The 26906-nt window shown below is 40.9% G+C and overlaps 5 protein-coding genes and 1 pseudogene across 6 annotated transcripts; 4 read left to right on the top strand and 2 right to left on the bottom strand.

Moving 5' to 3' along the window:
- Positions 1 to 1585: 1585 nt before the first annotated feature.
- On the top strand, positions 1586 to 10885 carry LOC122658715 (cytochrome P450 81Q32-like). Its single transcript, XM_043853801.1, has 3 exons — positions 1586 to 2545; positions 3186 to 3473; positions 10516 to 10885. Exons 1-3 carry the CDS (start codon positions 1643 to 1645, stop codon positions 10849 to 10851), a joined length of 1527 nt encoding a protein of 508 aa, XP_043709736.1. The 5' UTR covers positions 1586 to 1642; the 3' UTR covers positions 10852 to 10885.
- On the top strand, positions 5398 to 7600 carry LOC122658716 (cytochrome P450 81Q32-like). The gene is made up of 2 exons (XM_043853802.1): positions 5398 to 6339; positions 6976 to 7600. Exons 1-2 carry the CDS (start codon positions 5437 to 5439, stop codon positions 7594 to 7596), a joined length of 1524 nt encoding a protein of 507 aa, XP_043709737.1. The 5' UTR covers positions 5398 to 5436; the 3' UTR covers positions 7597 to 7600.
- Positions 10886 to 12040: 1155 nt separating the features above from the next.
- On the top strand, positions 12041 to 12760 carry LOC122660391 (MFP1 attachment factor 1-like). Its single transcript, XM_043855687.1, has one exon. It carries the CDS (start codon positions 12146 to 12148, stop codon positions 12593 to 12595), a length of 450 nt encoding a protein of 149 aa, XP_043711622.1. The 5' UTR covers positions 12041 to 12145; the 3' UTR covers positions 12596 to 12760.
- Positions 12761 to 17282: 4522 nt separating this feature from the next.
- On the bottom strand, positions 17283 to 18492 carry LOC122657772. Of its 2 annotated transcripts, none has more exons than XR_006332355.1 (4): positions 18161 to 18492; positions 17979 to 18074; positions 17581 to 17823; positions 17283 to 17422 (listed from the first exon to the last, which is right to left on the bottom strand). XR_006332355.1 is itself a non-coding variant. In XM_043852566.1 (4 exons), exons 1-4 carry the CDS (start codon positions 18416 to 18418, stop codon positions 17369 to 17371), a joined length of 573 nt encoding a protein of 190 aa, XP_043708501.1. In that variant the 5' UTR covers positions 18419 to 18492; the 3' UTR covers positions 17283 to 17368. The 2 variants fall into 2 exon arrangements, 1 of the variants encoding a protein (XP_043708501.1); XM_043852566.1 differs by having other exon boundaries at positions 17659 to 17823.
- Positions 18493 to 18674: 182 nt separating this feature from the next.
- Positions 18675 to 20536, top strand: LOC122658199 (annotated as a pseudogene).
- An 885-nt stretch (positions 20537 to 21421) lies between these two features.
- LOC122657541 (pentatricopeptide repeat-containing protein At1g05600) lies at positions 21422 to 23140 on the bottom strand. Its single transcript, XM_043852276.1, has one exon. It carries the CDS (start codon positions 23057 to 23059, stop codon positions 21512 to 21514), a length of 1548 nt encoding a protein of 515 aa, XP_043708211.1. The 5' UTR covers positions 23060 to 23140; the 3' UTR covers positions 21422 to 21511.
- Positions 23141 to 26906: the final 3766 nt, after the last annotated feature.

Below are 26906 nucleotides of genomic sequence, written 5' to 3'. Positions count from 1 at the left end.
ACAAGTACCCATGAAGGTTTGGGTTTCATGTGCAAGTTGCAAGTTTAATGCTTTTTGAAAAGTGATAAGTTTTTATTTTTTAAAATTCATTAAATCTGTAGCTGCATCGTTTAGAGCCCGATTAAGGCCCAGTTAGAGTTAAACATGCCCACAGCCCGGTTAAGGCCCGATTAAAAGCCGATTACATTAGCCCGATTGTAGCCAGAAACCCAACCTAGCCCGACCAGGCCCGGCCCGAAGACTTAAACAGGCGGTCACGTGCAGGCTTTAAGCACCGTGAGGCCTGGCTAGGCCCGACTGAACCCGACCAAGCCTGACCAGTGGACACCCCTGATGCAACCAGTTAGTGTTTTTTTCCTTTTATTTGTACTTTCACTTTTTCTTTTGGAAAAAGAAGTACGATACCAAAGTACAGATTCCAATGTGGGATTTGGATCCTCTTCTGCGGCCTGCTCGTGCAGTTGGCGTGCAGCCTCACACAGGTAAGGGTGAAATGACAGCCCTACATATTGTCCGAGCACCCTATCAGGTGGGGTCCATGCCCTGCCTGTGTGAGGCTGCACGCTGGCTACAAGGGCAGCGACAACAGAGGATCCCGATCCTCCAATATGTGCCCTCTTATCGATCTTCTTTTTTTACTCATTTAGGTCTCATCTGGATTCTAGATGATATTATGCACTACACTGCCATTGGTGTAACATGTAAATGCCTCTCCCATTGGTGTAACATGTAAATTCGTCCCCCACATAAGCATCGCGGAAGCCTTCTTCCTTTTCTATTTTTAAAAAGCACTTGATCAAGTAGAACAGAGAAAACTGGCGCTTAAAAGACCCCCAAAATCCATAGACCATATGGACCAGGAAAACCCCAGGCCCAAAAGAACCATGGAACTTGGAGCAGGTAACCCTAAGAGGCATTTAGAACTTAGGACATCGGGCATCTACTTCTTACCGCTTGGGATTCAGTAAAGGAAAGAAATCGGATTTTTATCTGTTGCTGTAACTGGAGAGCTGCTATGCACATCGTGCGGCGCAACAGCGACCATGTGTGCACAATGGGCCCCACTGTGCACATATAGCCGCTATGCGGCATGATGCGCACAACAACGCTCCAGTTATAGCAGAGGATAAAGGTCCAAAGAAATCCTCTCCAACGCGCTAGCCCCTCCAATGCATCCAACAGTTAAAGGATCTTCGAGTGTGTGCCCAGGTGCTTCCAACCGTTGGATGCGCTGGGGGTAGCGAAATGATATCAATCACTCAATCATATGGGTCCACGTGAGAATTATATGGTTAAAAATAGTGTCAGTATGGACCCACATTTTATTATGTGAAAGATACATATTGGAATCTGCCCTATTAAAACTTTCAAGCTAAAAACTTATCCAATTGATATACAAAGTCAAGACATTGCTGATCAATGATTAAAGAATTGATCAATTTTAGGATTATTCCCAGCATCTTTTTCATAGGCTACAAGTGTTTGATCCCTAAGAGTTGCAACTATACCTTCAAATCTATCTAGATAGTGCCTCCACTTAGTTGAGAGGATAAGCTTCAAGAAAGACCCCTACTTCACTTTTCCTCCCTAGGTTTCCTTCTCTCTTTCTTTGATGAGGCTGAGTTTTTGACAAAGCAATTCAATGGAGCTCTTGTATTACTTTATTTTCTGTTTCTCCATTTTCATCATCTCAAAACTTCTATTCCAACAAAAGAAACACTTCCCACCAGCACCAACTGCACTTCCAATACTAGGCCACCTCCACCTCCTCAAGAAACCACTTCACCGAACGCTAGAAGCTCTTGCAGGCCAATATGGCCCAATTCTATCTCTCCAATTCGGCTCCCGATCTGTCCTCGTTGTTTCCTCTCCATCGGCCATCGAAGAATGCTTCACCAAGAACGATATCATCCTTGCAAACCGGCCTTACTGCTTTGCCGGTGAACATCTAGCTTACAACTACACAACTGTTGGGTGGTCTCCCTATGGTCATCACTGGCGGATCCTCCGCCGAGTCACCGCCATCGAAATCTTTTCATCAAACAGTCTCCAGACATCATCGATTATCCGAAACAAAGAGGTCACCCACCTTGTCCGTCAATTGTATCGAGGCTCTGATGGAAAATTACAGAAAATTGAATTGAAATCCATATTTTTTCAACTTACTCTGAATATCGCGATGGAGATGGTTGCGGCAAAGCGGCTGTTTGGAGATGAGGACTTTGATGCAGAGCTGCGGGAGAAGTTTCTTGAAATGAAGAAGGGGCAATCCAATCCAACCATGTTCATGAACATGCTTGATTTCTTGCCATTCTTGAGGTGGGTTGGCTTTGTGGGCGAAGAGAAGAATATGGTAAGGTTTCATAGAAAAAGAGATGCATTCTTGCAGGGTTTGATCGATGATGAGCGTCGGAAGAGGATGAGCGATACTGGAAAGGCTATGAATGGGGAAAGGAGGAAGAAGACACTTGTTGATACTCTCTTGTGCCTTCAACAAGCAGAACCAGAATATTATTCGGACGATATTATCAAAGGCATCATAATGGTAAAAGCATTATCCTGAAAATTTAAAATCTTTTACAAAGCTTTTCCTTATGGTGACCGAGCTATTTCGCAATGACCAATTTTAAGGTTTTTGGAACCAATTCTTGCTGTCCCTATGGGCTGATCACTAATGCCTGATGATGGGTGCACAATGTGCTTGGGCACATTTTGTTGAGTTGTCCCAGGTAACCCTTTTTTATTGGGCTAAAATGGTTGGTACAACTCTCCTTAAGGTCTCTATCTATCCAGAAAACAAACAGAAAAAATGGTTGAAACAGAGTAAATGAAGCTGATCTTAATCAGCTCTCTGTGGACTTGCACAAGCTCATCCCTGTTTCGTTTTGTTTTGTTTTGTTTTCCAAAGTCAAAAAGGCTTGGAAGCAGAACATCAGGCCGGAACTTCTCGACCTTATCTGAAACAGAGCACTTTTATAGACCTTAAAGGGTGTCAATTTGTGACCCATCCTTATCTGAAACAGTGCACTTCTATAGACCATTTAGACGTCCAACTACATCTTATACATCGAAATAAATTAGAGGAACGAACTTGTTAGATCCGATCCTCTCAATCACATAACTAAAACTGTTTTAAGGATTTGATCAGAGCTTCCTCACATAGTAATTGCAATCTCTGTGATCAGGTCCTGTTCACAGCAGGAACAGACACCTCGGCACTCACCCTGGAATGGGCAATGTCACTACTCCTAAATCATCCAGAGGCACTGCAGAAGGCCAAGGAAGAAATTGACAACAATGTTGAGCAAGGGTGTTTGATAGAGGACTCAGATCTTGCCAAGCTTCCCTATCTCCGTGGTATCATCAACGAGACGCTTAGACTGTTTCCTGTAGCACCACTTCTGGTACCTCATTTCTCATCTGAAGAGTGCACTATAGGCGGTTATGATGTCCATCCTGGAACCATAGTCTTGGTGAATGCTTGGGCGGTTCATAGAGATCCTAAGATTTGGTTTGACCCCACAAGTTTCAAGCCAGAGAGGTTCGATGGTATTGAAGGAGAAAGAGAAGGGTACAAGTTTATTCCTTTTGGGTTGGGAAGAAGAGGTTGTCCCGGTGCCGCCATGGGCATGAGGATGGTGTCCTTGGCATTAGGAGCACTGCTTCAGTGCTTTGAGTGGGTAAGGGTTGGGCCCGAGAAGGTGGACTTGAGAGAAGATCAAGGGTTTAGTATGCCCAAGGCCAAGCCATTGGAGGCCATGTATATGCCACGCCCAACCATGATTAGTCTCTGCTCTCAGTTTTGAACCTTTGCTTGTGTGTTTGTGGTGTTTTGGTTCTTCCATAAGCCTTGTACATTCACATCAATGTGTAGTTAGGCTTTTTAGTGTGTTGATTTGCAGCTCATGTAATATATTGTCAGGTGAATGGGTTAAAAAAGTTGTACACGACTTTGATTATTGCATATCACCTATAGTCAGTGGAAGCTATATCTAATGTTGTTTCTGGTTCTTTCTTTTTGCAAATTGTGAATCTTGTTGGGTTGGGAAACAACTCTCTCCTGTGATGTGAGCAACACACAAAAACAGTATGTGCAAGGTCAATAAGAACAAAAAGAAAAGAAGCAATCACACAATAGATGAGATTTACGTGATTCGTTAACACCGCCTACATATACAAAGTGATTTGATCTTCCACTAAGAACAAGAGAAGAAAAAATAGCATAAAACCTTGCAATTTGTCTCTCAAACCCAAGTCCCGTGTATATTTTTGTCTCTTTCTCTCTTCTTCCCTGTACACCCTTTCTTCTCACTTTTTTTTTTTCTTTTTCAATTCACTCTCTTCTTTTGATACTTTCTCTCTAATTACAAAAAACCCACTGCACACATTTTTCCAAAATGTCTCTTAGAATACTCCACTTTACTTAATATCTTCAATCACCATACCATTCACTGAGAAGACTATTCACCTAGGGGGAGTCAATCGGTCCTGTTTTGGGTTGTTAGTTTGGTTCTTTAACGGTTCTAGCCCCAAGGAGTTAGGACCAAAACTGGACCAATAAGCTAATCAAATCCAAATCTAAGATCCCGAAACATTAGCTAATGCGTGGGCCAGTTTCGGTTCCTAAACGATTCCAAGTAATCTATAATATAAAAAATATCTAACACATGCTACATATATTCAATAACCCACCATCATTTTTATCCTTAAAATCATAGAACTAGTCCACATTGACTCTTGTTTTGTATTCAATTAAAATGAAAGACTAAAAAAAAATAAAGGTTTGATGTTATCTCTCATGACCTTAAGTCTTAAGAATTATATAATATATGGGATTAGGATGTGAATTTATTTCAGTTCTAACGGTTCCTAGTTGGTCTATTGGTTCTGGATCCGTTGGAAGACCAATAACTTAATTGATAGATCCACAATCGGATCAATAACTTATTGGTAGATTTAGAACCGAACCAATAAATTATTGGGTAATCCGATTCCAATTCCTAGTGGATCGATTCTGGTTCAATTACGAGTTCTGATCTAAAATTGATACCTTTATTTCACTTTTCATTCAAAAAGACAATCAAACTAAACCATTAAACCAATCCATCAACTGATGTAAATACAAACCACCAAACCCAACAAATCTAGCTACAAAAGTATATTAAAAAACATAGTTTATCCCCATTATAAGTGTTTTTTTTAAAGTAAACCTCTCGTCAAGGTTACAAATGTGGAATGAGCCCACACTCCAAAGTAAACTTATCCAACATTTTATACCTCCACCTATATGAAAAGACAAAAAAAAAAAAATGCCGCATATTTGTCGTTTCCTTGTAAAAACAATCAAATGAGAGGAAGAGGAGAAGCTTCAAGAACCGGGGAGCTAGGGTTTCCAACTCTCTTTCTTTGAGACTGAGTTTTTGACAAAGCAATTCAATGGAGCTTTTGTATTACTTTATTTTCTGTTGCTCCATTTTCATCATCTCAAAACTTCTATTCCAACAAAAGAAACACTTCCCACCAGCACCAACTGCTCTTCCAATACTAGGCCACCTCCACCTCCTCAAGAAACCACTTCACCGAACGCTAGAAGCTCTTGCAGGCCAATATGGCCCAATTCTATCTCTCCAATTCGGCTCCCGATCTGTCCTCGTTGTTTCCTCTCCATCGGCCATTGAAGAATGCTTCACCAAGAACGATATCATCCTTGCAAACCGGCCTTACTGCTTCGCCGGTGAACATCTAGCTTACAACTACACAACTGTTGGGTGGTCTCCCTATGGTCATCACTGGCGGATCCTCCGCCGAGTAACCGCCATCGAAATCTTTTCATCAAACAGTCTCCAGACATCATCGATTATCCGAAACAAAGAGGTCACCCACCTTGTCCGTCAATTGTATCGAGGCTCTGATGGAAAATTACAGGAAATTGAATTGAAATCCGTTTTTTTTCAACTGACTCTGAATATCGCAATGGAGATGGTTGCGGCAAAGCGGCTGTTTGGAGATGAGGACTTTGATGTAGAGCTGCGGGAGAAGTTTCTTGAAATGAAGAAGGGGCAATCCAATCCAACCATGTTCATGAACATGCTTGATTTCTTGCCATTCTTGAGGTGGGTTGGCTTTGTGGGCGAAGAGAAGAATATGGTAAGGTTTCATAGAAAAAGAGATGCATTCTTGCAGGGTTTGATCGATGATGAGCGTCGGGAGAGGATGAGCGATACTGGAAAGGCTATGAATGGGGAAAGGAGGAAGAAGACACTTGTTGATACTCTCTTGTGCCTTCAACAAGCAGAACCAGAATATTATTCGGACGATATTATCAAAGGCATCATAGCGGTAAAAGCATTATCCTGAAAACTTAAAATCTTTGACAAAGCTTTTCTTTATTGTGACCGAGCTATTTCGTAATGACCAATTCTAAGGTTTTTGGAACCAATTCTTGCTGTCCCTATGGGCTGATCGCTAATGCCTGATGATGGGTGCACAATGTGCTTGGGCACATTTTTAGAGTTGTCCCAGATAAACCCTTTTTATTGGGCTAAGATGGTTGGCACAACTCTACTTAAGGTCTATCATTCCAAAAGAAAAGACGGAAAAAATGGTTGAAACAGAGTAAATAAAGCTGATCTTAATCAGCTCTCTGTGGACTTGCACAAACACATCCCTGTTTCGTTTTGTTTTGTTTCCAAAAGTCGATAAGGCTTGGAAGCACAACATCAGGCCGGGATCTTCTCGACCTTATCTGAAACATAGCACTTTTATAGACCTTAAAGGGTGTCAATTTGGGACCCATCCTTATCTGAAACAGTGCACTTCGATAGACCATTTAGACGTCCACCTACATCTTATACATCAAAACAAATTAGAGGAACGAGCTTGTTAGATCCGATCCTCTCAATCACATAACTAAAACTGGTTTAAGAATTTTTTATCAGAGCTTCCTCACATAGTAATTGCAATCTCTGTGATCAGGTCCTGTTCACAGCAGGAACAGACACCTCGGCACTCACCCTGGAATGGGCAATGTCACTACTCCTAAATCATCCAGAGGCACTGCAGAAGGCCAGGGAAGAAATTGACAACAATGTTGAGCAAGGGTGTTTGATAGAGGACTCGGATCTTGCCAAGCTTCCCTACCTCCGTTGTATCATCAACGAGACGCTTAGACTGTTTCCTGTAGCACCACTTTTGCTACCTCATGTGTCATCTGAAGAGTGCACTATAGGTGGTTATGATGTCCATCCTGGAACCATAGTCTTGGTGAATGCTTGGGCCGTTCATAGAGATCCTAAGATTTGGTTTGAACCCACAAGTTTCAAGCCAGAGAGGTTCGATGGTATTGAAGGAGAAAGAGAAGGGTACAAGTTTATTCCTTTTGGGTTGGGGAGAAGAGGTTGTCCCGGTGCCGCCATGGGCATGAGGATGGTGTCCTTGGCATTGGGAGCACTGCTTCATTGTTTTGAGTGGGTAAGGGTTGGGCCCGAGAAGGTGGACTTGAGAGAAGATCAAGGGTTAACTATGCCCAAGGCCAAGCCATTGGAGGCCATGTATATGCCACGCCTGACCATGATTAATCTCTGCTCTAAGCTTTGAACATTTGCTTGTGTTGTGGTGTTTTGGTTCTTTGATAAGCCTTGTACATTCACATCAATGTGTGGTTAGGCTTTTTAGTTGGTTTGATTTGAAGCTCATGTACCATATTGCCAGGTTAGTAGAATAATAGAGTTGTAAACGACTTTGATTATTGCATATCACCTATAGTCAGTGGAAGCTATGTCTAATGTGCAACTGGAAAAGGGGTTTGCTTCTGGTTCTTTCTTTTTGGCTTTAAACAATATAAAAATGTTAATCTTGTTGGGTTGGGAAACAACTCTCTCTTGCGATGTGAGCAACGGACAAAAATAATATGTGCAAGTCAACAAGAACAAAAAGAAAAGAAGCAATCACACAAGAGATGAGATTTACGTGGTTTGTCAATACCGCCTACATACACAAAGTGATTTGATCTTCTACCAAGAACAAGACAATAAAAAATAGTATAAAACCTTGCAATTTGTCTTTCAAACCCAAATCCCTTTTACATTGTTCTCTCTTTTTCCCTCATTGTCTCTATACCCGTTCTTCTCACTTTTTTCTTTTCTTCTTCTTCACTCTCGTCTTTTGGTACCTTCTCTCTTGTTACAGAAAACCCACTACACATTTTCCAAAATGTCTCTTAGAATATTCCATCTTACTTAATATCTTCAATTACCATACCACGTACACTTACTTGGAAATTCTAATCTTGTTGAATATTCCACTCTTCCACTTGAAGACTACTCACTTAGGGATGTCAATTGGTCCGATTTTGGGTTATCGGTTCGGTTCCTTAATGATTCCAATCCCAAGGGGTCAAGACCAGAATTGGATCAATAAGCTAATCGATTCCAAACCTACGATCCAGAACCATTAACTAATGTGTAGGCCGGTTCCGGGTCCTAAACAGTTTCAAGTAGTCTATAGTAAAAAATATATATATCTAACACATGCTACATATATTCAATAACCCACCATCATTTTTTCCCTCAAATCATAGAACTATTCCATATTGGCTCTTGTTTTGTATTCAATTAAAATGAAAGACTAAAAAAAATAAAGGTTTGATGTTATCTCTCATGATCTTAAGTCTTAAGAATTATATAATATATGGGGTTAAGATGTGAATTTGTTCTGGTTTCAACGGTTCCTAGTTGATCTCTCGGTTCAAGACCCATTGGGAGACTAATAATTTAATTGATAGACCCAGAATCAGACCAATAACTTATTGATAGATCTAAAATCGGATCAATAAACTATTGAGTGGTTTGGTTCCGATTCCTAATGAGTCGGTTTTGGTTCGATTACCGATTTCGATCCAAAATTGATACTCTTATATTCATCTTCCATTCAAAAAAATAACCAAACCACTGTTGGATGGTCTCCCTATGGTCATCACTGGCGGATCCTCCGCCGAGTCACCGCCATCGAAATCTTTTCATCAAACAGTCTCCAGACATCCTCGATTATCCCAAACAAAGAGGTCACCCACCTTGTCCGTCAATTGTATCAAGGCTCAGATCGAAAATTGCAGAAAGTTGAATTGAAATCCGTATTTTTTTCAACTGACACTGAATATCGCGATGGGAGTGGTTGCGGCAAAGCGGGTGTGTAAGTCACATAAAACTGAACCAAACCTAGCCCACCCTAAACCCTACAGTCATGTTTCTCTATTGATTTGCGTAAAATTACCTACTATGGATTTCTTTGTTGGTTGAAAGGGATCAAAGTGGGCAAATCCTTGTGAGGTTGTAACTGTATCTATTAGGACGGTCTGATAAGAGTCATTTAGAGGTTGACAAAAAAAATGTGTGCTATACTAAAAGGATAAAAAAATAAGTTTATCAATTATTTAACACCTTGTAGGGGCCAGGTGGTCATTTCAAGGGGGGTAGTGTCTGGCCAAAAAATTATCTCCTATAATTCCTTATCCGGTCCAATTCCCTAGTGCCTGTAATAAGAGGGGGATGGACCCCACCTAGATAGGGATGGAATGGTCATTGCACCCCCTGTTAGGGGCAATAGGGGAACTGGACCGGGTAGGGAATTTCATGGGATAAAGATCCCCGTCTAACCGCAGGCTGCACGTGACTAAACATCGTTCTTCCCCCTCCCATCCCCCCCCCCTCCTCCTCCCTCCATCCAAAAAAAAAAACTTTTGAGACTTTGAGAGCCTAAAACTGTTAAGGATTTGCAACCAAAATTGTCCCATTATGAAACGAAACCAGATCCTAGTTTTAAGACCATTTAGTAAATGAGATGATTTTGGGATTGGCCCCTTGGGACTGAATCGGTAACGAATTGTCTCGATTACCTAGAACCGTCCCGTTAGACATCCTTTGTCAGACGGTCACCAGCAGCTTAAATATGCAAATAAATTGAAGGAACAAACTTGTTAGATATAATCCTTACATTTACATAACTAAAACTGGTAAAGGATTTGATTAGAGCTTCCATTGGGTGATTGGAGAGTTGGTTACCCAGTCACAAACCTCCATAATTCCCTCTCTTCGGAGCTAATTAATGGCAGGATTTGTGGTGTTAGAACTTAGAACTGCAGCTTGTTACAACATGTAATTTATCTACTTGTTCATTATCGATTGAGATACGCATCCTCACATTGTTATTACAATTTGTGATCAGATCATGTTCACAGCAGGATCAAACACCTCGGCAATCACCCTTGAATGGGCAATGCCTCTGCTCCTAAATCATCCAAAGGCACTACAGAAGGCCAGAGAAGACATTGACAACAATGTTGAGTAAGGGCGTTTGATAGAGGACTCAGATCTTGCCAAGCTTCCATACCTCCGTTGTATCATCAACGGGGCGCTTAGACTGTTTCCTGTGACGCCACTTCTAGTACCTCATGTGTCATCTGAAGAGTGCACATGCTATAGGGGGTTATATGATGTCAAACCTAGAACTATAGTCTTAGTGAATGCTTGGGCTGTTCATAAGGATCCAAAGATCTGGTTTGAACCCACAAGCTTCAAGCCGGAGAGGTTAGAAGGTATTGAAGGAGAAAGAGAAGGGTACAAGTTTATCCCATTTGGGTTAGGGAGAAGAGGGTGTCCTGGTGCCGGCATGAGCATGAGGGTGGTGTCGTCGTTGGCATTGGGAGCACTACTTCAGTGCTTTGAGTGGGCAAGGGTTAGGCCAGAGATGGTGGACATGAGCGAAGTTCAAGGGCTTAGTATGCCCAAGGCCAAGCCATTGGAGGTCATGTATATGCCACGCCCAACCATGATTAATCTCTACTCTCAGCTTTGAAACTTTGCTTGTGTGTTTGTGGTGTTTTGGTTCTTCCATAACCCCTGTACATTTACATCAATGTGTGCTTACTGCTTAGGCTTTTTAGTTTGGTTTGATTTGAAGCTCATGTAACATATTAATTGCCAGGTTAGTAGGCTAGAAACACTGATTCCGGGACCGATCTAGACTGATCCCAAATCGGCCGGGCCAATCTGAAACCCGATTTCATGTTTTTAAACCCTAACTAGTAACTATCAAGCATTTAGTTGATCTGAATTGGAAATCTCGATTGGGATGACTTATCTGCCCTCTAATTATGAATAGTCGATAGTACCCCCAACCATCCTGCAATACCATCTCAATATCAGTCGAAGTCCTTGGTAAAGGTATCCTCCCTTGACCATGGCAAAGGAAAACCATCCCCCTAAAAAACTTATAATCCTATTCTTTTGTTTTTAAATAACACATTTCTTCTTCTTTCAATAAAGGATAAAATTCTTTTATTTCACATGTGTATTCGAGAAAAACATTACAAGATAATGACAATAATTAGTCTTAAACAAAACATACTGTTAAGTCAATTCCAAATTATTTTAAATATTTTTTATTATTAATTTTAATAACTTTTAGCAATAAAATATTCAGACGTATATAAATCCATATAGACAATCATGTTTAAAGGGCCAAGATGGAAGATGGCATCATTCAACACACATGTTTATATTATGTCTGGATGGGGTGAGGGATCTCCCATCATACACAACCGTTGGATGAGTTGAGGGATCTCCCATCCAATAGTAGTGCAAACAACTTTTTACCTAATTCTTTAAAGGGAAGAGTTATCTGTTGGGGAGCATGGCTTCTCCACATGCACGATGACCAATGGGAGAATGCGTGAGGGCATAACTTAAGTGGGGCATCATTTGCATATTTCATGAGGGTGGGAGGGGTCATGTTGGGTTAATCCCTCGTCACTTATAAGGTTAATATCCCTAAGTATTTTGACGTGTCTATTTTATATTGGTTATTTGAATTCTTGTCTTCCAGTCTACGGTGTTGTCTGTACTCAGTTCCTTTTCTGTACCCTTTTCCATTATTACATGTGGGCCGTCCAAATTCTCTTTTGGGACATCAGATGTTCCAAACGGAGAGCATAGATTTATAAGCTTTGGGGATCGTGGGCCAGGGAACAAAATTTTTGTTTGAAGGGTTGGTTGGATCGTCTGTTTCTGCAACCATTTCAACAATGAGTGACAAGAAGGAGCAAAGCAGCGGATAGGTCGAAGGAGAAGGAACTAAGCCCCCGACTCCAATGGCAGAAGCCGAAGAGTCACAGCAGCAGGAACAGCAGAGTTCGCGCGTGAAGCTGGAGATGAGTAGATTTAGCATTTGGCCTCCGACGCAGCATACACGGGAAGCAGTCTTTAAACGCCTCGTCGAAACCCTATCGACCCCTTCTGTACTCTCTAAGCGCTACGGATCCATGCCAGCAGAGGAGGCCTCCGCCGCCGCGCGACAAATCGAAGAGGAAGCCTTCTCTGCTGGTTCCACCGCTGCCTCTTCCAATACATCCGAAGACGATGGCATCGAGATTCTTCAGCTTTACTCCAAGGAGATCAGCAAGAGAATGCTCGAAACTGTAAAAGTCAGAGCCGCCTCCGCAACTTCTCCGGACAATCCATCGCAGGCTTCGGTTGCCACCGATGCTACTGCCATTCCTCCCGCCAGTGAGGAAATCTCTTCTGCCCAAACTGAATCTTAGGTGAATTTGAGTTTGATCTTCGTGTTAGGGTTTCTGTTACCTTTGAGTTTACTGTTGAACTTTGTTGTATGTTGAAATCCATCTGTATTTATTATGGATCGCTTCCGCTATTATATTGGTAGTCATGTGAAATAATGGGATGAACTGTCTGGGGCTTTTCGTTCAGGGTGGTTCTTATTGAATTTTGCGGTTGTTAATTGAATTTGTCCCCTACTTATCCTAGAAGAATGCTAAGAGTTACATTAGTAAAATATGCTATTGGTTTGAGAAACAATACCAGGTAATTCTTCTTAATTCGTTCTGATTGATCTAAGCACCTGATCTTCTGTTTCTCTTGTTTTCTTCTTTCCCATTCTTTCACCAGGGCTTGCAATTTTCATTTCCGTGTTCTTCGTTTTTTCCAAGCCTACCACTATATGCATCTCTCCATTCCACTAAGCAAGAAAAACTCTATACCTTCCTCACCTGAGGAAACACACTTTCCTTATGCACAAATGTTAGACATAGATGTAGCTCCTACATTAATTTGTCCAGGTTATACAACAATTCACTAGTTTCCTAGAACCTAGCAATATCAGGCCATGAACTCATTTTTTGAAAGAGACAGCTTTGCCTTTGTGGCTGTAGGCCACAATTCTCTTCTCATTGATTGTGTAAGCTTAGTCTTGACCATCCATAATACTTGAGCTTAGAAAAGTACGTTGAAGCAAATGATGTTTCAAACTGAAGATCAATATACTGAAGTCTGACAGGAAAAACCTATGATATTTGGAAAAATGACTTTTTAATCCTTCCTAGGCAATCTTTTCCTTCCTTCCTAGGCAGGACAATCTCTTCCTTCCATTGGCTAAGGATTGTATTCATTGTACTGTTATCTAATTTTTAAATTTCCTGAGTACATGAATATTTTCTTCATATGTGGATGACATTTAGGAGTCTAATTTCCCCTGGCTATACATAGACTTTCGTGGGAAATTTTCAAGGAGATTGATAGTTTGCAACATGAATGTAGGTACCCTCATAAATGCATAGGTTAGGATTGATAAAAAGTTTGGCTCTAAATAGAGTTAATGTGATGCGTGCACGGGTGGTGGAAAGAGGGAAAATAGAAAGAGATAAAATAGGGCATAGAGATGAGAGATAAAATTGGGAAATGAATAGAATTTGGCTTTTTGGACGAGGCCGTGACGACTTGGCTTAATTGAGGAAGCCTACCTCCTCCTCCAAGAGAAATTATAGAAATCCTTTTGTCATTGAAAATCTACACTCCCTTCCTCTTTAGGCCTATTTATATAGCTTTCAAATAGTTACAAGTAATTATATATAACTGGTTAACCACGTACATCATTACTAAGGTAATTGCCCATACGACTCCCCATTTAACTACATTAATTACTAGTTATCTACACCCATTAACTACATGATAAAATGCCCCACATACACTTAAACAATAGCATGCATGTAACATAAGGACAAAACAGGGTCAGTGTAGCCAACCCCATGTTGTTTGGACTTGGGATAAAGATAGATAAGTAGAATTTTTTTTTCTTTTGGAGGGGGGGGGGGCATTTTTACATTTCTTAGTAGGATGTACCATAAACATACCACCTCCTGCTTTTCACAGAGACCATGGTTGCAAATCTTGAAGTTTTGGCCCTATAGCCGGGAGTGTTATAATAGAGTTCCTTAGTAAAATCTCTTTGAGTGATTTGAGGTCTCATCCTTCTGTTAAAGCAGTCCTTGAAATTTCATCTGGCCTGCATGTTGGAGCAAGATGATGGTCGATGGAGAGAATGACATTCAAAAACACTAAACTGATTTATAAATTCTTTATTGATTTCGTGAGTTATGAAGATGGATTGATCCATAAGCTTCAAACCTGAAAGCCAAAAAGGCACCATGTTAAAGTTGATTGGATCACTCAAGATAGCTTTACTGCGACTTAAGCTACATGCTTGAGCACAAGGATATAGCTTTGAATACCTACCCCTAAATTGACAGCATACCTTCTCTAATTTGGAAGGGATCAAATTCTAGTGGTTGGTGGTGCTCTCAGCTGACAGATCTTAGTTAAGCTTGACATCTTCTCAAGTACTTGTACAAAATTATGGTCATAAGCTGAGCCTGAGCTTTTCGATTGCACCCATTGAGCTGTTATTAAATGATAGTTTAGACTCAAGGACAATAGTGTATTTTTTGCAGCTTCAGATGAAAATGTTGTACTTTTGTCATGATAAAGCTATTGCTGAAGATTACATGTGTAATGGCAAAGGGCAGGTATGGCGTATTGCTGGTTGACAGTGAAACTTTAAGAGGTAGACTTCTGTTGTAGTATTTGAGGAGGCTTGTACCTTTCACATTGTGGTTACAGGGAAGCCTCAAATAATGAATTCAATCAGCATCTCATAATCAATAGTTTTTCAGGGAGCCGTCTGCATCTATAATACTTTCCTAGTAACCACTTATAAATTTTAAATATCTGATGCCGACTAGTTATTAATTATTTTAACATCTTTTGGTGGTATGTCATTATCGACAACGTTTAACATTATAGGTGGTTGTTGCTAATTCAGTATGGATAAGCCAGCTAAAAGGTTGGATCACCAGATCTCAGCGATGTCTTCTGTTCATGTATTATATTGTCATTGTCTCTTACCTATTCTGCTGTTACTGCTCTTTTTGCTTCTGTCTTCATCACTGTTTTTTAATAATCATGGATCGGCGGAATTGGCCGTGACTGATTCAACCATTTCCCACTGCTTTTGCTCCATTTCTGACCGATTCAATTCCCGATTCTGTTTTTGAAACCTTGGTCTTCATCCTCCTCTTGATGGATCAATAAGTCTTGGGTCATGTATTTAGGGGATCAGGAACTATGGATGGAGAACTTTCTCATAAAAGATTACATGCACTAGAAATAGACTGATTGGGTTTTTTAGCATCTGATCTGTTGATTGCTGTTTTGAACCCTTTGAGGCTTTTTTGAAATCTTTTTCCTTTGTTCAAATAAATATAGATAAATACATGGATGGGTAAGCTTGGACAAATGAACCCAGCTGTGTAATGTGCACTCCAAGTCTGGGCTCCATTGCCATGGTTTTCTTCTCACGCCAAGGTAAGCTTCATCCCCAGTGTTAGGTGATCCCCGAACCTTTTGCAGTTATGCCTTGAAAAGATTGAATCATTTTGGGTGCCTCTCAATAGATCTTACAGGCCTTACCACTTTTTGAATCGTATAGGGCTTTCTTGGGTCTTCTGTTCTGAGAACTGAGTTGGTCACAAGGGTGAGAAATTTTTAGGATTAAGAAGTAAAATTGTTTCAGTGTGGAGGATGAAATCTGAGAATCAAATACCCTCGGTCTGCCCTGCAAAGTTAGAAAAGTTCTGCCGTGAAGTTTTGGAAAACTAAACTGTATACAATTTATTGCTATCTGTTGGAAGATACATCTAGCCTTGTGTTTTTTACCACATAGATGAGTGATGTGGCAATTTCAATTGTGGGATGTTTATGGCATGATGTGGATTGGCCGTGTTAACTTTCAGACCAAAAAGTCAAATTTTGCAACTTTCTTGGATGTCATCCCATGCATCTTGGGAATAGGATGGGGCCGAGTGTGACAAGAGATTCCTAAAAGTGGAACTGAAAAGACACCAAGTTTTAACATTCTGAGCCGACCTGGAGCCTGGAAGGTACTAGCATCACGGTTTAAAAAATCAGAAATCCGATCAGAGAATCGCTGATTTGGCTTGGAATCAGCCATAATCAGTCTTGAATCAATGAGTTTTCAGATCTGAGGGCCACCAATTGTTGGGTTAGAATCGATATCAGCCAATTCCGATTTGAATCAGCAGAGACTGACTTAATCTGTTGATCAGATCAGACTCGACTAGGAGCAATTCGATACTCCATTCTGTGTTTTAAAACACTCTCCCCCCCCCCCCCCGCACCCCCAACTATATGCAAGACAGTTTTGTCGCTTCGCATTGTTGTGTTGCCCTTGAAAATAATTTTTACCCTTATTTTCTCACACAAGCTCAGCACTAGCAACAAGAATTGATCCACTTTGAAATTTTAATTCAAGGGTGGGTGGAGCTGCTTTCTTATTATAATGGTGGCATGGAAATGGATTAGTTAGTCTTTTGCCTTTTTGGTGCTCGATTAACAAGATTGAATTTAACAACTCCACTGGCTATACCTAACGTTATAATGCATACATTTAGGTCTGCCTCATGGAGGTAGTTTACGGTATCAACAGCCAACACAAACATACAACTACCAAGGGGAAGGGGGAGGGGGTTTTTTGTTTTTTTTTTTTCATTAGGAGAGCCGATCCCTTGATTTCCTACAGGCATGCACTCTAACTCACAAGCAACCCCACCAAGCGGTTGTTTGACATGGTGGTAGTTCACGGTATCAACTGTCAGGATGCAGATATAAATATGGTCACATATCATACATATCGGCCCATATTGGATCGATATGGGATCAAACATACTGGATTGCCCGATCCATATTGATCAAGTATCGGAATCAATCATGGCCGATATCGATACAGATAGGTTACCTATACCTAAAACCGTAATCTGACTGGAATGAGTATGATATAAGAAAGAAGATTCCAGTATATGAATAACAACATCAATCTGAAAATTCGAAAACCTAGTTTCTAAGAGAACAGAAAGTATCAAAAAACATGTCTACAGTTTCCCAGAGAACAAAAAGTCTCTCTCTCTCTCTCTTCTGTCGAAGATACAGATGCAGGAAAGCAAGGCTCAGTCATCCAATAAACTCTCGCTCCGACTGGGCTTGGAAGAGACGAAATTGGCCTGATAGGAATCAAATTCATTATTTATTATAATTAGCATACCAGATCAAAACACAGAAGATCAACTCATCCCAAGCCCAACATCACCAATTGCATTTTTGTTTTTAACAGACAGAAGATGGATCATAGAGTAATAATAATAAGGAGAAGATTAAAAACTGTAATATCAACATACGCCCAGCTTCGAAGATTGATGAACACCCACTAAAGTTTCTAGATCGGAAATTTTGAATCTACCTCCCCTTCTACTTCAGTGCTAGGGATCCAGTCGTTTGTTGCTGGATTGCTTCTGAAAACCGTCGTCTTTCCTGCTCGTCGCACATGTTCATGTCCACCCATGTCCAACTCTAGACCATATCCATCTCCGAAGCTTTCTTCCACCCTTATAAACCCACTCCCTGTCTGCATCCAACCAACCCAACAAGTTACAAAAATAATAATCAAAGCTAGCTATCAGATGTCAATCATAGATGATTGAAGAAAGAAGGAAACTGTTTATCTCATTACTGAAAACGATGTGTTAGACGGAAAGGGGAGTAGGGTAATCAAACTCAAACCGTGTGATGTTGCTTGTCAATCGATTTCAACTCCTTGTAATAGGGTGTCTCTACAAACTCCTCTTGCACTAACGATGATCCACCTGAAAAGATTGGCTGAGCCAGAGACGTAACAGAGCTGTTAGAACTTAGAAACCAAAATTTTAAAATTAGACCAGTAAAAAAACAGAGTAGGTAACTACATTAGATTGTTGTGATTTGAGTGATAGGAACTTGTGGTATTCAGGAACGTTTTCTCCATCCAAGGAAGACACAGTAGAAGAAGAAGAAGAAGAATCAGGTTCGCTGCGGTTGGGCTTGATGGGTCGTTTGGGTGCCATGGAATCGAAATGATCCCTGATCTTACTGGCGATCCTCAACTGCTCCTCTGCCTCCAACACATCATCGCTGCGGCTGGGTTTCATCATCACCCACTCTCTTTCTCCTTCTCCAAATCCCATGGTTTGATCGGTGAATGGTAGTGGTGATCTTCCTACAATCCTATTTGGGGTTTTTGGCCAAATCCATCTTTTTTCAGAAGTAAAGTACTCAACGGGGATGAAACCATCTGCCGACTTAGTGGAATATATATATAAATAATAAAGATGATTAGTGACGTCTTCCGACTTCCGACTTGTAACAGTTCATTTACTTGGGATTAGGAGATTAAAACGGAGTTACGGACACATTGGGGGAGTAACGCCTAAATTCTAAACCATGGGCTGTGTCCAAAGTTTGTTTTTGGGTAGTTTCAAACTTTCAAATAAGGCCCTGTTTGGAAGGCTGGTAAAGTTGGGGGGGGGGGGGTGGAAGTGGATTCCAGGAGAGACATTTTCATGGAGAAAAATGTTATCCATTAGGACCATCACTCATATAAAGGCCTCCTAAAGTTTATTTTTCTCATTTTCTTCTTCATGCTTTGATCTACATCAACTCCGAAGACATTTATTTGACGGCGGTGTACAATAGTATCATTGTATTGTGATATAACCACATATTTCACTATATATAACAGTGTTTTAGACCGCTGTTGAATATGTATATTTCACGGTGGTTTTCGGTAATGCCACCATAGACCTTTGTCAAAGTGCCGCCATTGTGCCAGTTTCTTGTAGTGAGGTTGGTGGAGAGAGAGAGAGAGAGAGAGAAAGGGGCTGGAAACCAAATATGGTTCAATTTTGGTTTGAAAACTTGAAACCGAATGATATCCTGCATCATTCGGTTCAGTTTTGATTTATATCTACTGTAACTTGAACCAATTCACACCTTTAGATTGAGCTCCACTAGGCTCACAATGTAAACGGTTTGTTCAATTCAACATAACATTCAACCATTTCAGTTTCACCGTCTGGTGTGGTTTTAACAATTAACTCTTTTTAGGATGAAGTTTTCCTCCACCAATAGAGGATGATTAACCCACCATCCTAGAGTTTTTGTGTGTTCCAAAATACCCTCTTCATACCCATTCCCGTCCTTTCCCACTCCTCAATGAATTGAATCTCATTCACCATTGGTGGAGAGTAACTTGGTCCAAAAAGAAACCTCTAATTTACAATGTAATCGACACACAAGTTGAACTCTAATTGTTAAAGACACATACAAAAATGAATAGCAATATATTTTGAGATGTGATTGATCAGTGAGGCTCACAGTATGTGGGATTTGACTCCTGTCCTGCCGTGGTGGGAGCTGGAGCATCCAGCACCCAACAGATGGTGCCACGTGGATTGCTCAACATCCAACGGTTGGAACAACTTTAACCTCCAAACCCTTCATCTTCTTCGGGTCACTCCCTAACCCGAAAGAGGATTTGGCTCTCCCCTGCGAACAAGAAGACCAGGCGCCATTACTCCTCTTCTTCAATGGCTTCCGACAATGCTCACCTCCGCTAGGTCTAGGTAATCCATCGAATCCCTCTATTTTTCTATCTCTCTCTCTTTCATTTTCGTTCTTTGCCCAAACCTAACCCCAAACCACATGAGGAGAGGAAATCAACGACTTCGCATTCCAGTAGCGAGACTTCCAGCCAAACAACCACGACGAACGAACAGCTTTTGTGCCTTCGTCATCGAGCTCTGCTTCAGCAACAACAAGAAGTTTGTTCAATTTCCACGATTCGAGCCTGTTTGTCACTCAGAACCCTAACCTGAACATAGATTTCGAGCCGCCGTTGTTGGATAACCTCGAGCAGGCGTAGGACGGTGGGATTTTCCAGGAGATCAGAAGCTTTACGAGCTTGTTGGCAGCTTCGAATCCGACATGCATGGGGTTTAATTTCTTAGCCGTTTCGGTTCCATCACCAACAACATCAACAACAACAAGAAGACCAGAAGATAGTGAGCGTGAGTGAGGAGATGAAGATGCCAGAGTTAACAGCGGGGTTCATGGATCAGACGGTGCTGGACAACATGGCTAAGATGCAGAGCAAGGACACTACCGGAGATGGAAGAAGGTTAACAGAGTTAGCTTGGCGGAGCAATGGAGATCAAGAACTGTACAACTTGGGAAGCTCAGTGGATCAAAGTTATTAGAGTCAGAATCAATGGGCCGACAGTGATCAACCTCTCTACATCCCATGAACTCAAACACACCAGTCTCACCATTTTTGAGTTATTAATAGCAAAACAGAGGAACATGAGCAGAGAAAGATTTAGAAACTTTCCACCTGTGTAAATTTTCGTTTAGCCCTTTTTTCTTTTGTAGATGTGCTTGAAGCTTTAGCTTGATCATGGTGTGCCTCTCTACAATACTTCAACTAACTTGCATAGGTTTTCTTTTAAAATTTTCCTTTTTCTTTCTTTTAATCATTGTGAGAAAGAAATGTTATTACAATATAAGATATTGAAGTTTTACTATCTTTTTCCTGGTTTTCAATCTTCTTCTTCTTCCCCTCTCTCTCTCTCTCTCTCTCTGCTTCTCAACCCTTGTGTTGAGTTCAGTTCAGGTCTGGCGGAGGTGAGCATCGTCAGAAGCCATTGAAGAAGAGGATTAATGGCGCCTGGTCTCCTTGTTCGCAAGGGAGAGCCAAATCCTCTTTCGGGTTAGGGAGTGATCCGACGAAGATGAAGGGTTTGGAGGTTAAAGTTGTTCCAACCATTGGATGTTGAGCAGTCCACGTGGCACCATCTGTGGGGGGTGCTGGATGCTCCAGCTCCCGCCACTGCAGGACAGGAGCCAACTCCCAGTATGTGAGGTTAGCATTTTCATTGAACTTCTACTCTCCAAACAACAGTAATGGGGCAAAGACTTGTGAGATGACTGGAATAAAGCCCTATTGTTTGGTACCTGGTATTTTTTTGATGAAAGTGTAATCACACAAACCACACATCAATCCCAAAAGGTTAATCGATTTTTAGGACCGTGAAATGACGGATATACACAACACACCCATGTGATGGTACCTGGTATTTAAATTCCAAGAGGAGTTCTTTGTATTTCTTGTTTACAGAATTCTTTGAGTAGCAAAAATGCAAAACCCATAAATACATAAGACGAAATGAATAAGGTTGAGTTTAATTGGATTGACCTCTATAAGCTTCCTTCCACTTCTCCATCTATATATGCAGACAAGGACGATCAGCTTCGAAATCCTCTTCAGATTTAGTGAGCTGTTGAAGTGTATCAACAACAGAAGCGCCAGCCTCGACCATATCAGAACATACAGCAATTACCAATGATTCCCACACAGCAATCTTTGGTGACTTCCCTCGGCTGACCATCTCCTCCAGCCAGAGCACAGCATCGTATCTCTTGCCCACTAGGCAAAGCCCTCTGATAAGTCTATTATAAGTGGCATCACAAGGCCAAAATCCTCTGTCCAACATCCTCTCTAGAATTCTACTCCCTTCAGAATACTGACCTTCTTGACACAATCCATCCATTAAAATACTGTAAGACTCCTTGTTAGCACGGCAACCCACCTGTTTAGACATCTTCTCTAAGTAGCCCACGGCCATCAGTGGCTGCCCTTCATTACATAGGCCTTTCATCACAATGTTATACGTTGTGACAGAGGGAACACAATTCCCCTCCACCATGTCCTTTTCAATAACCTTCACAGCTTCCTCAGCTCTTCGGGCGTTACCCAAGGCTGATATCTTTGCCTCATACATCGAAACTGATGGCAAAAAACCACTCTCCCGCATTTCATCGAACACTTTGTTGGCATCGCAGATCTTTCCTTCGGAATAAAGATCCGACGCAATGGCACTATAGCTAGCCGAACTAGGAATACCACCTCTGATCAGAGCCTCACTGATTAAACCCTTAATTCTTTCTGGGTTTTCATCTTCAAGACATCGGTTCAGGTCGAGACCCTGCAGGCTCCTCTTCGGAGCCTTCAAACCCTTCCTTAAGACCTTGGCAAGGATTTCTAAAGCCGCTTCGACCTGCCCATTGTCACATAAAGCGTGTAAGAGTGTTATGTAAACGCTTACATCCTCACCACAGCCCCTCTGTGAGATCCTCCAGAGCATGGAATACAGCAAGTGGACAGCCTCATTTAGCCTCCCATCATCGCATAAGCCTCTCATTAACAATCGATACGTCTCCCTATCTGGATAGCAGGATTGATCACTCATCTCTTGGAATATCTGCAGGGCAAGATCCGAACGGTTTCTCCGACAAAGAGCATCGATGAACAAGTTGAAGGAACGGATATAGGTCTTCACCTCCCACCTATTTGAGTTCTCCAAGTAGATACGATGTGCCGTCTCGAACTTGGCTTCATTCAGGAGTACCTCCAAGATGGTGTTGAAGGATTTCGTCCAATTCACGCAATTGAATTGTGGAAGGTTTCTAAACAAAGAGATGGCTTCGTCGAGCAACTTTGCTTTTGCGTAGGTTTTGATTGCATTGGCAAGAACAGAATCTTTGCTCTCGCAGGAGTCGTCTTTCATCTGTTCGATCAATTCTTTCATCTCGGAGAATCGGCCGGAGCTTCCGAGGATGTCTATCATAGTGGAGTAGACGGGACCGTTGTGGCGATAATCGGGGTAACGGGATTTGGCCTCGTTGAAGATTCGAAAAGCAGTTAACGGATTCTTCTGCTTTTGGAGGAGCTGAGAGAGATGCGTTGGTGTGAGAAACCCTGGCCATCTCATTTCCTAAATTCTTCTTGCTGGCTGAGGACGAAAGGAGAATCTGTCTCAAAATAAAACCACAACGATCGGCACGACTTTCAAATAATTTTGTTGGCCTAACGTATGTTTCTCTTATGATTTTGGTTTAATTTGTTTAATGAAGAATTTTGTGAAATAGAGAACAGCCATTAGAGAAGGTCCAGAATTCCCGAAGAAACTTTGTCGAAATGTGGATTTTATTAAGAAATCCAATTCCTTCATCGTTGTAAAGAGTCAATCATGGGGAACTTAGCAGGCGGATCAGTTCGTCCGGTTGATGATTGAAACGGCTACCGAGAGAGAGAGAGACACTGACCTTTCACTGTGGAGGGTCACCGGTGTAGAACACTGCAACTAGAAGACGATAGTCGAAGGGCGATGTTGCGGTTTGTCCGACGGAGAAGACGAGAACGGCTCAGCAAGGATTTCTTTCCTTGTTTCAAGTTCAAACTAATGTTGGGAGCAAGGTTCTAAAACTCCGGTTTTAACTAGGTTTCAATCAGTTAGAAAACGAGTTCATTTCGATTTCGATCATATCTTGATCGAAACTTGGGATTTTTTCCATACTAACTTGAACCTTGATTTTGAGACCTATAAATTAATTTTTAGCCCTGATTCTTTTTGTGCAGTTTATTTTTTATATTTTAAACTCAATCCATACATTAGTTTCACATAGAGAACATTAAAAATATTACTTATGGTTTTGATCCAAGTTTGATACTGAATATTGTTCTTGGACATGATATCAAATAAGGTTTGACCAAAACATAACTCTTTCAATATAAATGAAATTTAAGCAATATTGGATTTGTTAGAAAACTTTGTTTTAATAGTTTTTCAATCAGTCCAAGATTGCTGAAAAATAATTTATATTGAAGGAGTTATCTGTCGGTCAAACTTAATTTGGTGTGCGCGAATGCTATCTAAATCGCTCTGAATGAAAATAATTTTTTGAACATCAAAACAAATGAATAATTTACTCCACTTCTGGTTTTTAGTAATGTTTTACCATATTAAGATTTATGGAATTTTTAAATTTGAGAAAAATCCCAGCATTAGAAAGTTGAAAATTGCACCTATAGTCAAAAGTCCGATTTTTATTCTTGAACTAAGGAGGTTGATTTTTTTCTTGTAGAATTTGATTTTTTTAACTATTTTTATTGAAATCAAATAGGGGGTATTTACTTATTTATAAATAATATCTTAAATAAATGAAACACAAATAGAAAGCATTTACTTAAATGATATTAGACATAACTATGTGTCTCTCTTGGTATCTGGTAGTTTCTGGTATAAGTATCTGTTTATCCTAGTTTCGAGCCAAGTTTCCCTTAGTTTCGACGGACATATGTATTGAAACCAGTCGAAACCATCGAAACCCAGTCGAATCCAAAGATTTTATAAAATCTTCCTTCAACTCCTCTCAGAAACCTAAGAAACTGAGTTAACTCGGTGGTTTCGACAAGTTCGATCGAGTTTTTGTTCCATGGTTGGGAGTGCATTAACGAAACCCCAAATATCGGTTGAAATCATGGACTTCTCGGATTAAATCTTACTAGATCAACAGCTCATATTAAATGTTATGTTGCTAAGCTCTTAGTGCACATATATTTTAGGTTTTTTTTTTTTTTTTTTTAGGGGAATTGAATTAAGGGGAGGACTCTTTGGAGAAAAAAATTCCTCTCCAGTGTCTTAATTTTCGGTTCCTTACAATTCAGGCCTAAGAGCTCAACACGTGGAAGATGCGACATCCAACCATGTCAAGCTCCAAAAGCAAAAAAAAAAAAAAAAAAACCTGAGTCAATCAGCTTCTCATCGTTAAATGAAGTATTTTCTACGTGTTGAGCTCTCAATCCCAAACTACAAGGTACCGCAAGATGAAGGAATTGTAGATGATTTTAATCTGGATTCTTTGCATTAAAAAAGAGGGGAGGGTTCCACCACGCCCAAGCATCGAATATGGGGGGTGGTCATTTTCACCATCCATGTGTCCTAGAGCAAGGGGTGCAACCAAGCAACTTTCTTTTTCCCTTGTCTTTTTTTTAGGGTTTATTTATTATGAGGAATAGAATGCTACCCAATCATGTGCCTAACATGGCGACCACGCCTAAACACAGACCACACCTCGGGTGCCTGGAATTTCCGCCTTTACATTGGACTAAGGCGGTCATTTCCAGTCACCTAATGCAGTTTATGTGTCTAGGTGTGGTCTCCCAAAGGTTCTAGAATCGATAAACCAGCTGAGAACCGTTGGAATCGAAAATGATGGAACCGGAATAAATCCACATCCTAACCCTATATATTATATAATTATTAAGACTTAAGGTCAAGTCCTTTAATTTTTTAGTATGTCATTTTTTGACTGGTACCACTTTTCTAATATACTATTTTCTAAAAATTTCAGCTCTTCATTTAAATGTCCGTTTGAGAATTTTAACTTAAAAACATGTCTTAAAATAATCCTAATGAGGGTGGTGGTGTTCCAACTTATTAATTGAATATAAAATAAGAGGCACAATATTTATAATAATTAAAAAAAAATAGGTACTATGGATAGTAGATTTTATATCTCATGTGATTGAAATTTGTGTCTATTTACCCAAACAAAAAAAATAGTGTTTTATTATAATATTATTGAAAATATGTAGCATATATTAGGGAATTTTTTTTAAAAAAAAAATATTTTGGATTGCTTGAAACTAGAATCTGCTCACTCGTTAATTAATGGTCCTGAAGCTCATGTTTGGAGTCAATTATAGCTTAATGGTTCAATTCTGGTCCTAATCCATTCAGGCCGGAGCCATCTCCGAATCAATTGACACCCTTATCTCTACGGATCTTTATCATCTCCATTTATCTGCCCCTTCATTTCTTCCATGGCATCTCATAGAGGCAGAAATGATCACCCTACCTCCTACCCAAACACACGACTCAGGTGGGGTCCACTCCCCATATTAGATGTAATGGAGGAAATGGAAGGGCAGATAAATGGAGACGATAATTTTCCGCTACATGTCCAAACTATTTTGGTCTGGTCCCATGCCCCCCACGTGGCCATTTTCTTGTTGTCTTTCTCACCATCCCTGGCCTTTCCATCTAGGATTTTACAATCTGACTCCTCTGACGCCAGGAGTTGCACAGGATTTTCCAGTTGACTCATTCCCGACTCCGGTGGGCCAGCACCGCTCCTCCGGCGTCGTCTACATCTTCTCCGGCAACTGTTGGTCGACAAACCGCAACATGGCTTATCATGCAGCTAGCGACGGAGTCCTCAATGCGTTTTCTGTGCATTCCTGCCTGCGTGTATTTTGACCATCCGATTGGGTCCCCAAATGAAAAAAGTACTCAGATAATACGGTTTAGACCATCCACCCCGGTTGACGACAAGTGCGTCACGTTTTATACACAGTATCCGCTAGGAAAGTAGGAAGGCAAACCGAAAACTGCCTTTTCTTCTAGTGTGAGATACCACACGCACGCACAGGTTTCTCGACTGAAGCGGTTTTGACTGATGCAGCAAAATCGAAACCGAAGAAGCCTGGGAATCTCTCTCGATTCCAAGTTCACTAGATGAAAACAAAAACTCTGAGCAAGTAACAGAGCTGTAAATCTGAAAAAAAAAGAGTCCTCTCCAGCTATCTTCCCCTGCTTCGCCTGCCATTATTAAAGACTACGAAGCTTCCGACTTTTACTCCTAGAAACACCAAACGACACTGCCATTCCCGTCTCCCTCTGCTGTTTCTGTCCTATTTCATCTAGCTGGTTGCAGTTGCAGATCACCACATTGCTCTCTCTATTTCAGTGGTCTCCGAGTTCTTATGGACTTATA

The sequence above is a fragment of the Telopea speciosissima genome, chromosome 4 (assembly GCF_018873765.1).
Source record: "Telopea speciosissima isolate NSW1024214 ecotype Mountain lineage chromosome 4, Tspe_v1, whole genome shotgun sequence".
In the NCBI taxonomy this organism is placed as follows: domain Eukaryota; kingdom Viridiplantae; phylum Streptophyta; class Magnoliopsida; order Proteales; family Proteaceae; genus Telopea; species Telopea speciosissima.
This window is presented reverse-complemented; position numbering and strand designations above follow the sequence as displayed.